The following is a 12758-nucleotide window of genomic DNA, read 5'->3' as shown; positions in this document are numbered from 1 at the left end:
TTGGAAGACTGAGATCGTTTGGATTATGGTTACAGGCCAGCCTGTAACCCTTCTTAACCAAGATCTGGATGCAATGGTGTGTGCCTGTTATCCTAGCTCCAAGGAAGCCTAACATAGTGGTCTGTGCCTAGGCACATGCCTGTTCCGGAAAGGAGACGCTATCTCAAGAAACACTGAGCAAAAATCAGGGCTGGAGGTATAAATAGCTCAGTGGTAAAGAAGGGCTGTCTAGAGAAACACTGGTGTCTCATGGCATTGTTCTAGCTACTTAGGAGCTCAGATCTGAGGATTGCAATTCAAAGCCAGCCCAGGCAGAAAAGTCCTTGAGACTCTTATCTTCATTTAACCACCAAAATGCCAGAAGTGGTGCTGTGGCCCAAGTGGCAGAACACTTGTGTAAACAAGTATGAAGACAGTTCAAATCCTAGTACTACAGAACTAAGATGAAACAGACCGTAAGTAGTCACCCTTTTCTTTTCTACTACACTTTAATATTTATTGATTTGTCTGATAGATGAATGATGTATTCATTTACTGGACCACTCTTTTTTTTTGCCATTTAAAAATACCTTTATTAAGGAATTAAACTCAGAGTTAACAAAGGGAAAAAAAGTCTGCTTCATCCACGTGGATGAACTTGGAGAACATTATGGTTAGTGAAATGAGCCAGGTATAGACAAACTAATACCACATGATCTCTCCTCTGTGTGGAAGTCTAAAACAGTTAAACCCAGAGAAGCAGAAGGACCCTGAAGATGGAGGTTGGGGATTTGCTGAGGAGGAGTTGGTTAAAAGATACAAAACTTCTCTGAGGAGGAATGAAAATGGAAGAGATCTGTTGCTGTAGCACACAGGGACTTTGGTTAGTAACCATGCGTGGGATACACAGAGTACCCTGGAAGGCCTCTCCCACCTTCACTTGCACAGCAGGGAACGTCTCTCCCTGGTTTATCCAGTTATACTAAATAAATACCATGTTGCTGGTTCTAGTCTTTACCCAGACGCATTCTAAAACACACAGCTGAGCTTGTTGTTTCCCTTGAAAGACTGTCTTGTGGCTTTCCCTGGCCATTAGGAGACTGTGTAAATGCAAGACAGTCAATCATTACGCCGGCCTAATGCATACTGGACCACTCTTTTAGCATTCTTCTAGCTATAGGAGAAAAAGTTCTGTAATTATTAATTTAACATTTTAAAGAACAATAACACCAGAAGCACCACAACAGTGATATTACCAGAAATGCTGACATTTAAAGGGAACAGAAGCTCCAGTGTTGGAACTGGCATGAACAGGAGCATCCTGTTACCTCTCACCAGCCTAGATCTGAAGTCCTTTTACACATTTCCTCTATATCCTGGGCAGAGCTGACATCATGCCAGTCAAACTATTCTGTACCTCTTTTTGGGTCCTGTTTCCCTCCTTCAGTGCAGAGATTTTCATTTATGTTTTCTTTTTCTTTTGTCTGTTGTGGGGCTTGAATTCTGGGCCTGAGCGCTGTCCCTCAGCTCTTCAGCTTAAGGTTAGCACTCTACCACTTGAAGCCACAGTACCACTGCTGGTTTTCTGAGTGGTTTATTGGAGATTAAGAGTTTCATGGATTTTCCTGCCAGGGCTGGCTTTGAACCATGATCCTCAGATCTCAGTCTCCTGAGTAGCTAGGATTATATATAGGTGTGAGCCACTGGTGCCTGGCTTCATTTATGTTTTCCAGTGTTAACCTTGGTACCACAGTGTTATCCTTGGGTACCACAGCATATTTACTGAATTAATGGGTGAGTCTTTTTACTTGAGTTAGCAGACCAATTGCTGGCCAAGCCTAGTACCTAGGAGTCATTTTTACAACTTTCCCAGCATATTCAACTAATTTCTGATTCTATACAAATATATCAGGAATTATCTCTACTTCTGCCACTTGGTCTTGATCCTTACATCTTTTGCCCAGATATTTTGCCTGTAAGTTATCTCTGTGCTCCAGTTGCCTTTCTTGCCTGTCTACTGTCCATTTTGCTATCCAGAGTTAATTTTCTATAAGGTGGGTCAAATGTCAAGACTTGAGTAAGTATAACAGAGAAGTTTAAATGTCTTAGTACTACATATAATATTAGGGTCCAGGCTATGTTTTTAAAAAGCCCATCCCTCCCAAAACACCTCTTTTAGCTCACTCTAACTCTACTTCCACCCCTGTCCCTAATACATCTTGTTTCAAACACTTGACTTGAATCAGAGAATGTGAATATAGGTGCTATTTCCTGCCTTTTATGTCTTTACATACCCAATGTCTGTTATCTAAAAAGCCTTTTCCAATTCCATTTGGAAAAAGGAATCAATCATTCAAAGATTCAGTTCAGGCAGCTTTAAGAATATTTGTCAGACTTTCTCAGTCTATCATTCCTTTCTTGTTCCTAGAGCACTTTTTCTCTATAGGGTGTCTCTTAAAACATTGTACTATAGTTATATAAATGCTCCTCTGTTCCATAGAAAAAAATAATGGAAAAGTTAATATTTCTGTTATTTATTTGTTGTTTACTTAATCACACGTACAGAGTTTGAATTCAGGGCCCTTACACCAGCTAAGAAAGCACTTACTAACTGGCTATTGTTGCTTCAGCTATTTTTCAGATAGTGTCTCCCTATTACTCAGGGCTGCCCTTCATCCATGATCTTCCTTCTGCCTTCTCTTGTGTAGCTGAAATTGCAGGAGTGTGAACCACCACACCCATTTTGTTTTTGGAAATAAGAGTCTTGTTAACTTTTTTGCCTGGGCTGTCCATGAACATGATCCTTTCATCTCTACTTTTTGCATAGCTAGGATTACAGTAATGTGGCACTGTGCTCAGCTTATATTCTCATCTGTGTTTTCAGGATCTAGTACACTATGGTACAAAGGAGTGTTACAATGAGTACTTAAATGAATTAATTCTCTATCTTTGTCTCTCAAACCTTCCAACTCACTATTCTGTTTTCCATGTTTTATACTATTTTTGCTATTTCAAGACACTGGGTTGTTTGTGTCTTCTGTCCCCATCTTTGTCTTATTCCCCACGTCTATCTTGTGACCATTTTTGGTTCCATTGCCATAGCAACTGACAAAATGATAAGAAAAATATTAGACCTATTAGAGATACTTCTACCAAGCTTCTCAATATTCAATATGTAACTATATTCTAGGTAAGATTTTATACACACACATATACACACATGCACATGCATGCATACACGCATATAAAGTCAGCATGAAGATAACAAAGTTCTAAGTAAGCAACACAGGAACATGATGAGTGCCAAGAAAATCCAGCTATGGGTTCTGTGGCATATAGAGGGAAAAGAGGATCATGTGTGAATTATGATTCCTAGAATAAGCACAGGTTATAGTTTTGGAGGTGGGATATTAATATTTGTTATATCAAAGATGAACTCCCTCATTTTAAGACTCAGAGCTCTTAACAATACTATTCCTAAATAATATATACACACATACACACACATGCTTGTATATAATGTAGACATTACTATTAAGTAGCTACTATCAACTTAATAAATTACTACTACAAAAAGTTCTTAGTTGAAGATTCAGTAATTGTTTTTCCACTGGATATTTTTCTCCCCCAATATATGACAACAATATTTACCTGAAGTTTTTGAATGACTGTTTCAATCTGTGCAGAAAAGTGGGTCGCAACCAAATCTGCAGCCTTACAGGGCTTCAGAGCCACAAGTTCCTGAAGTTAAGAGAAAGACAAAGCCATTTGTAACGTGCATTTAGATGGGGTATCCATGGGTGTAAGGCGTGACTACCTAGCTCAGTAGTGTCACAAGCGTACACCAGGCATTCTAGGAGACCTGGACAAGTGGCACCTCAATTTAAGAAACATGTTGCAAATGAACAAAATTAAGAATATGCCACATAATAAAAATCAGAATTAGATTTTAAAAAGCAATTCAGAATTCTTAGAAAATGAAAAGACTAGAAAACTCTGGATTCTGGCCATGATTAAACCATATGATTAAACCATAAAAATAGAAGGGACAAAGGCTTTTCAAATTCCCTGTGATGCATTTCACCCCTGAACTAAAAAAAAAAAAAAGAAAGAAAGAAAGAAAAAGGAAGAATATAGCTGTCATTTCTCTAGCTAATTATTATAGAACTTTTTTTCTGGTGCCTACAGAACTGGAAATGTCTGAGGAAATCAATGTAAGATCCTAAGTCATAAAGGAGACTCAAACATAAACCATTGCTCATTAATTGCTATTACTAAGTCTGCTTCTGTCAAGTCTAAGATTTCCATATGTTTTTTCAAACTCTCCTTGACACTACTAGCTTCAGTTTTCTCCTTGAAACTATTACATTGGACACTGTCACATTGCCTTTGACCTTTTCCATTATACCTTCTTTGTGCGAACACTGACCAACATAGCTCAGATACTTGGCTAAATGCAAAGACTAAATGTATTAACAACAGCACAGTATGTTAGCTAGTAAAGCTCATACAAGTTATTGCAAAGTTTCATGATATGTTAAAATAATTGTTGTGTTGGGTAGCATTTGTAGATCTATAATACTTTAATACATATCAAAAGAGAAAGGGTGTGAGTAGTCTATTTCACAAATAAAAATAGGGAATATCACTACTAATCTGCAGACATTAAAAAGAAATTGCTAGAAATTAATTTATTCTAAGTTTAAAAATTTAGAAACATGTAAGTTCTTTAGAGCATAATAAATTAACTTAAGAAGAAACAAAAATAATGAATATATGTATTTTTCAACCATTAAAGGCACTGATGGATTAGTGATGTGGGTCTGTGCAGAGCACTTGCCTAACATGCAAAAATCCCTGGGTTTGATCTCCAGGGAAACACACACACACACACACACACACACACACACACACACACACACACACACACACACACACACACACACACACACACACACACACACACACACACACACCACACACACACACACACACACACACACGCACGCTAGGTATGGTGGTAGGTGTCTGTAGTCAGTTATTTGGAGGAAGTAGAACTGCACAAGTCCACACACACACACACACACACACACACACACACACACACACACACACACACACACACTTGCTGGGTATGGTGGTAGGTGTCTGTAGTCACAGTTATTTGGAGGAAGTAGAACTGCACAAGTCCAAGAGTTTAAGGTCAACTTAGGCAACATAGCAAAATTCTGTTTCCAAAAAAAAAAAAGAAGGAAAGAAGGAATGAAGAGAAAGGGAAAGAATGAAGAAAAAAGGGAAAGAGGGAGGGACAAAAGAAAGGAGGGTAGAAGAGAAAAGCTACTGAATGAGTAGTGGAAAATCAGTCCATAAACTCACTGGTAAGTCATAATAAACAACTAAGGAATGAATATTTGCAACATCAGCCAACCACTTGTAGAAAATAGGCAAGCAACATTCTGAAAACTGAAAACAGGATAAATCTCTAGGAGAGGAAAACCGCATATTGATCTGGACCATTAATATTGATACAAATAGTCTTAAAAATGAAATCCAATAATACATAAAAACAGTATATTAGGATCAAGCTGCTTATATCTGCAGAACTCAAAGTTGGTTGTATAGCAATAGAATTTACCATAAAGGGCTGGGAAGGTGGCTCAGTGGTAGAGCACTTGCCTTGCATGCCTGAGGCCCTGGGTTCGATTCCTCAGCACCACATAAGCAAAAAGAAAAAAGCCGGAAGTGGTGCTGTGGCTCAAGTGGTAGAGCGCTAGCCTTGAGCTGAAGAGCTGAGGGACAGCACCCAGGCCCCACGACCAGACCCCCCCCACCAAAAAAAAGAATTTACAATAAAAAAGCAATAGAGAACAGTGAAAAAATTAAAAATTCATTCATGAGGAATCCTCTTAACATACAAAACAGAAGACAATTTCCATAAAAATCCTTAACAGTAAACATCAGTTGGAAAAAAAAATTTAATAACATCAACATGCCAGGCACTGGTGGCTCACACCTGTAATCCTACCTACTCAGGAGGTGGAGATCTGGGGATCACAGTTCAAAGCTAACCCAGAGAGGAAAGAGTCCAGAGACACTTATCTCCAATTAAACACACACACACACACACACACACACACACACACACACACACACACACACACACACACACACACACACACACACACACACACACACACACACACACACACACACACACACTCTGGCGTGCGAGCGTGCACACGCCAGAAGTGCAGAAGTGGAGCTGTGGCTCAAATAGTAGGGCACTAGACTTGAGCTAAAAAACTCAGGGACAGTATTTAGGTTCTCAGTTCAAGTTACAAGACTTACACACATTAACAGTAACATTAAATAATGTAAAGTTGTGACAACAAATCTACCATAAAATGGAAAAACTACAAAAAAAGCCCCACACAACTTTACAGAATGATACTGAATAAATGATTATAACATACAGTCATAACCTGGAATACTCCATTTTAAAAGCTTACTATCTTTAAAATGGTGTAAAGATTTGACACAATGCCTATCAAAATCAAAATTAAGATTCTGTCAGGTGCCAGTGGCTTATGCTTGTAATCCTAGTTAATCAGGAGGCTGAGATATGAGGGTCATGGTTCAAAGCCAGCCCAGGTATGTAAGGCTCAAGCTAGTCCTGGTGTTTGAACTCTGGGCCTGGGCATTGACTCTGGGCTTCTTTTGCTCAAGGCTAGCACTCTACTACATGAGCCACAGCGCCACTTCCACCTTTTTCTGAGTAATTTATTGGAGATAAAGAGTCTCACAGACTCTCCTGCCTTGGCTGGCTTCAAATCACAACAATCAGATCTCAACCTTTTGAGTAGCTAGGATTACAGGGATGAGCCACTTGCACCCACTAAGATTCTTATCTCCACTAAACTACCAAAAAACCAGAAATGGACCTGTGGCACAAATGGTAGAGTGCTAGCCCTGAGTCTAAGCCCCAGAACTGGATACACATGTAAAAAAAATTTGTTTTGTTTTATTTTTGGTAGTTCATAAGCTGATTCTAAAGTATATTAGTAAGATATAAAGTATACAAAAAAGCCATAACTCTGTTAAAAGATGTCAAAACATATTACATAGCAACAATATTAAAGACAGTGTAGTCTTGATACAGAGATAGACGAACAGGCCAATAAAAGGGAAGGCTCAGGCATAGCTCAGTTTGTAGAGCTCTAGCCAATGAATGAAAGCAGCAGGTACCAAGCCTGAGTCCGGGTTTCAAATCTTAAAAAAAAAAAAGGGGGGGGGAACCCAGAAAAATAGCACAGAGAGCCTTGATACATTTCTGACCATGGGAGGACTATCGTGCAAGGTGGAAAAACAGCCTTTAAATAACAACTGCAAATAGTGCATATATGTATCTAAAAACTTAACCATGGTTTTAGATCATATTCAAAAATGCTTTTAGATGGTTCTCACATTTATGGGTTATAAAACAAAGACCAAAGGCTGGGACTATAGCTCAGAGGTAAAGTATTAGCTTAGCACCTTTGAGGCCCTGGGCTTGATTCCCAGCCCCAACAATAAAGGTTTAAAACACAAGAAACGATTTAGATGATGATAAAGGATATTTTCTTAAGTATGGAGGGGAAACATATTTTGATAACTTTTAAAAGTTACTTTTCTAAAGTAAGAACGATAAAAAGTTTGGAGGAAAAAGCTACCGAGTAGAAGTTATTTGCATACATATCTTTGATGAAAAGACTGACATACACAAAACACAGAAATCCTACAGATCAGAAGGAATGAAGGATATTAATAAAAAATGGCTAAAAGGGAAGAACAATTGACATTGTTCAAAATGTGTTGCATTCATAAGTCAACATGTTGAATTAAAACCCCTTTGTGCAACTAAAGATAATAAAAACAAATTTAAATGGGCTAGTCCTTTAATCCTAGCTACTCAGGAGGCTGAGATCTGAGGATCACAGTTCAAAGCTAGCCTGTGCAGCAAAGTCTGTGAGACTCATCTCCAATTAACCACCAGAAAACTGGAAGTGGTGTTTGGCTCAAAGTGGTAGAGTGTTAGCCTTGAGCAAAAATGCTCAGGGTCAGCACCCAGGCCCTGAGTTCAAGCTCCACAACCAACAAAATAAATTAATTCATTAAAAAATTTAAAATGTAAAAGAGGTTGACAGGCATATCATAAAAGAGGAAATCTAAATGGCCATGAACATATGAAAAGCCCATGAATCTTATTAATAATTAAGAAATATAAATTTAAAACATAATGAGATACTATTACCAGTTTTCCAGGTTTAGCAAAGTCTTCAAATTTAGCAAGGATGTAGTCAAAAGGAGTTCTCTCATAAATGCTGCCTTCATACAATGCCATTAATTAGAAATTATATACCTGAGAGCAGAGATTGTCAGTTATCAAGCATCAGCATGGCTTGCAGAGCTGTGAGAACACACATTCCTGGGACCCACCTCCTGTTTCTGATCTGGAAGGTCTAAAATGAGACTGAAACTGCATTTCTATCAGGTTCTTGGCTGAACCTAGACCTAGAACTACTGTTCTAAAGAAATGTAGGTGGCTGGGGTCTGGATGCACATATAAAAATACAGAAAGTAATTTCATTTAAGTAAAGTTCAGAAATAGGCAAAACAAAAACAAATTTAGGGAGGATACAGTAATTACATACAGTAGGAAAGGGAGTGATGGGTATATTTGTATTTGTAGGAGTGGAGAGGTCAGGGTTTGTGCTCAAGAAAGGACACATAGGAAGAGTCTGGGACACCAGATATATTTTATTCTCAATCAGAGCCAAGAAGGTTTGCCTTATTAGTGTGTGTGTGTGTGTGTGTGTGTGTGTGTGTGTGTGTGTGTGTGTGTGTGTGTGTGTGTGTGTGTGTGTGTGTGTGTGTGTGTGTGTGTGTGTGTGTGTGTGTGTGTGTGTGTGTGTGTGTGTGTGTGTGTGTGTGTGTGTGTGTGTGTGTGTGTGTGTGTGTGTGTGTCTGGGACACTAGATATATTTTATTCTCAATCAGAGCCAAGAAGGTTTGCCTTATTAGTGTGTGTGTGTGTGTGTGTGTGTGTGTGTGTGTGTGTGCACTTTCATATGTTCATGGCCATTTAGATTTCCTCTTTTATGATGTGCCTGTCAACCTCTTTTAAATTTTAATTTAAAAAAATTTTTTTATTGTGAAAATACTGTAAAGAGGGGTTACAATTACACGGGCAAGATAATGAGTACATTTCTTATAAAGCATTGTTGCCTCCTCCTTTGTTTTCCCTTTCCATCCCTTCCCATATCCCCCCTCCCCTCACCCCCACCCGGCCAAAGTTGTAAAGTTCATTTTTCAACATAATGACCTGTACATCTCATTGTTGCAATGGGTCCACCTGTCTCCCTATTTAAACGGTTTGTTTTTGCCCTTCCCCTCCACAAATTATACCATCATCAAATACAATGAAAGCAGGGGTTATACCGTGGGGGAGGGGTTATACCGTGGGGGAGGGACATACAAAGCAACAAAGAAATCATCTTATAAATATGTTAGAAACAATCACAAGAAAGAAAAAAAAATTGAATACTTATCTTGGGGTTCATTTCACCTAACATCACCTTATCTGACCTTTTCTGCTTGTCTCAGACATACACTAGTTATTGCAATTAAGGGAAACCATGGGACCTCTCTTTCTTTGGGCCTGGCTTACTTCACTTAATATAATTTTTTGCAAGTCTTTCTATTTCCTAACAAATGGGTAAATGTCATTCTTTCTGATGGAGGCATAGAATTCCATTGTGTATATATATCACATTTTTTTGATCCATTCATCTACTGAGGGGCATCTGGGTTGGTTCTACAACTATGTTTACTGCAGCATTATTTACCATAAATTTTAAATTTTTTTAATGAATTTTGTTGGTTGTGGAGCTTGAACTCAGGATCTGGGTGTTCTCCCTGAGCTTTTTTACACAAGGCTAGTACTCTATCACTTGAGACACAGCTCCATTTCTAGCTTTTTGGTAGTTAGCCAGAGAGAAGAGTCTCAAAACTTTCCTGCCCTACCTGGCTTCAAACTAGGATCCTTAGATCTTAACCTCTTGAGAAGCTAAGGCATAAGCCACTGGCACCCGGCTGCTTTATAATTTTTTTTAAATTAAACTGTATCTTTGATTTAGCCCTTCTCTGACATTTTGTTGGTGGTGGTACTGAGATGTCAACTCAGGATCTGGGCTTGCCAGACAGATACTATACACCATGTGAGCTATGCTCCTAATCCTTTTTGCTTTAGTTTCTTTTGAATAGAGACTTGTATTATATCCAGATCAGCTGAACCACAATCTTATTTATGTTTCTGGAGTAGCTAGAATGACAGGGACACTCAGATTTTTTTATTAGTTGAGGTGAGGTCTTATGAACTTTTCTTTCCTGGCTAATATCAAAAGATGATTCTCCCAATCTATCTCCCAAGTAGCTAGGATTACAGACATGAGCTACTGCACCCAGTTCTGAACTTTTAATATTTAAAAATATTTAAGAATCTATTCAAATAAGTTTTATTCATACTGAAATAAACATTTAAGCCAGAGATAATTTGTCAGGAGAGCTCAGACTCAATCTAGGAGTAGATTTTAGGTGTTTGTGGATTCCTGAAACTACAAATAAAAGAATATTTTTAAGTCCATGTGTAATATTAAGAGACATAGATCCAGTCTTTCATTAGATAGTCAGAAAGGTCTAGAACCCCCAAAGTGCTAAGAATCATTAACTTTAGACTGTGTGTATTGTCAAAAATTTCATCATAACTTTTTTCTCTGTTTTTTATTGTATTTACATTAATGAAGACCCAGAAGTCGTTTAATGAAACCTCCATTTAAGTGTAATCATGGCCCTAGATATTAAAAGGTTGAAGGTGAGAAACTGCAGAAGTAGGGAAAAAAAGAGTCAGCAGAAATATTTCTTGCTTCTTCAGCATGAGCTGTCTGCTGAGTAATTTGTCTGCTCATTGATTAATTCATCATGTTTCACATTATGCAGAGACATAGCTCCTTTTTTTTGATATCTGGAGTCCATGTGTGCAGACCATGGCATAATACAGATGAGTGCAAAAGCAGAATGTAGCATAATGTGACACTACAAACCTGAACAGATTTATGAAAAGGACGTCACAATGAGTGAAGGAAAGAAAAAGATAAAATTCAAAGCTGAAGGAAGGTCTCATTGGGATTTTTCACAAAGATGCATTCATGCTGTTGTTGACAGGAAGCAGACAGTAATAAATAATGTGTGTTGTGCCTAAGACCCATACCAAAGTATAGTGACCATTGGGGACCACACATCTCCTAACTGACTGTGCCAACTCTAACATGATGTTGGCACACAGTCTTTTTTTGATGTTGGTGGTGGTGGGGTTTGAACTCAGGGCCTGGATTGTCCCTGAGCTCTTTTGCTCAAAGCTAGCATTCTACCATTTGAGCCACAGTGACACTTCTGGTTTACTGGTAGTTAATTGAAGATAAAGAGTCTCATGGACTTTCCTGCCCAGACTGGCTTTGAACCATGATCTCAGCCTCCTGACTAGCTAGTATTATAGGCGTAGGCCACCAGCTCCTGGTTGGCAAATACAATCTTATATGAAAAACAACAACAACAAAAACTCCCTGTAACCTCAAGTTAACCTACATAATTAATAGTTGCCACTGCTTAGTTTGCATAAAGTTAATTTGGAAGGCATCCATTCAAATGGGAAAGTTTAAAATGGTTTGTTGAGTGAGTACCTCAATATGATCCATTGCTTTCTTCCACACAGACTGCTTCTCCTCAGCGCTGTGGCCAGGAATGGACAAGATGTTGTGAATGTAATTAAAGACTTCTTCCTGGAGAGCACAAGAGATCCATTAACTCACTGAGCAATATTGAGTCTGCTGCTATGTATAGATCTTGGGAAATAGTTATTGTTTGAAGATGGAAATTATTTAGAGATAATTAATCAATGGAAAACTGAATAGAATAACTACTTAGATTATTAGAAGTAACAAACCTATTCCAATTAATTAACTTTGGTTTCAATTTACTAACTTTCAATGACCACTTAGTGGAGGATATCATACTTTGGCTTTTGTGGGTCCCTTCCAAATTCCCAATCTCTACGTACACTAATTTTCATTTCATCTATATAATCACTACTCAGTTGCTTAAAAGAGTCAATTTCCTTCATCGTAGGACCTTTGCATATACTGTTCCTTATCCTGGAACAGCCTTCCTTTGGCTGCTTGTTTGAGTGGCTTCTCAAGGAGCAAAACCCAATCTATATGTGGTTTGACTGAGATTCCTTCTCTGGCTGTGCTGTTATAATTCAGTCCCCATTATCCTTCAATGTTCACCCAACTCTATTCCATAGCACTTACCACAATTTTAAGTATGTACTTGGCTTCGCTTATTGTCAGTCTCTAACACTAACTTATAAATTCCAAAGAATCAGGAACTATATCTCTTTTAGTTATCAATATAGAATTGTCTTAGAGTAGGAACACAATAAAAATCTAGTGAATAAGTAGAGAAAACCTTGGATCAACAAACATTTCTGTTGCTGGGGTGAGGGGAACTGATTATGCAAAGAAAGTAAACAGTCTTACTTACCTCTCTCAATGGGTCACGCAAGTAGCAATCAATAATTTTGTCATATTGGTGTTCACGTTCATACATAAATTCACAAATTTGATAGCTAGAACACAAAAGGAAGAATTTCAGTGCACCCATCGGGCAGGTGGTTGTTGACTTGC

At 38.3% G+C, this 12758-nt stretch overlaps 1 protein-coding gene across 2 annotated transcripts in view; it reads right to left on the bottom strand.

Annotated features, from left to right (window-relative positions):
• The window catches only part of Vps8 (VPS8 subunit of CORVET complex), a 228588-nt gene that overhangs the window by 96927 nt on the left and 118903 nt on the right, over window positions 1–12758 (bottom strand). For both annotated transcript variants that reach the window (XM_070029739.1, XM_070029740.1), the window contains 3 exons: window positions 12616–12700; window positions 11754–11852; window positions 3631–3720 (listed from right to left, as the gene is read on the bottom strand). In XM_070029739.1, the coding sequence (XP_069885840.1) occupies window positions 3631–3720; window positions 11754–11852; window positions 12616–12700 (274 nt within the window). The remainder of the gene's footprint in view (window positions 1–3630; window positions 3721–11753; window positions 11853–12615; window positions 12701–12758) is intronic.

Source organism: Dipodomys merriami, unplaced genomic scaffold (genome assembly GCF_024711535.1).
Source record: "Dipodomys merriami isolate MVZ:Mamm:240054 unplaced genomic scaffold, mDipMer1.0.p SCAF_2, whole genome shotgun sequence".
Taxonomy (NCBI): Eukaryota; Metazoa; Chordata; class Mammalia; order Rodentia; family Heteromyidae; genus Dipodomys; species Dipodomys merriami.
The sequence above is the reverse complement of the archived record's forward strand: the minus strand, read 5'-3'. Positions and strand labels throughout refer to the sequence as shown.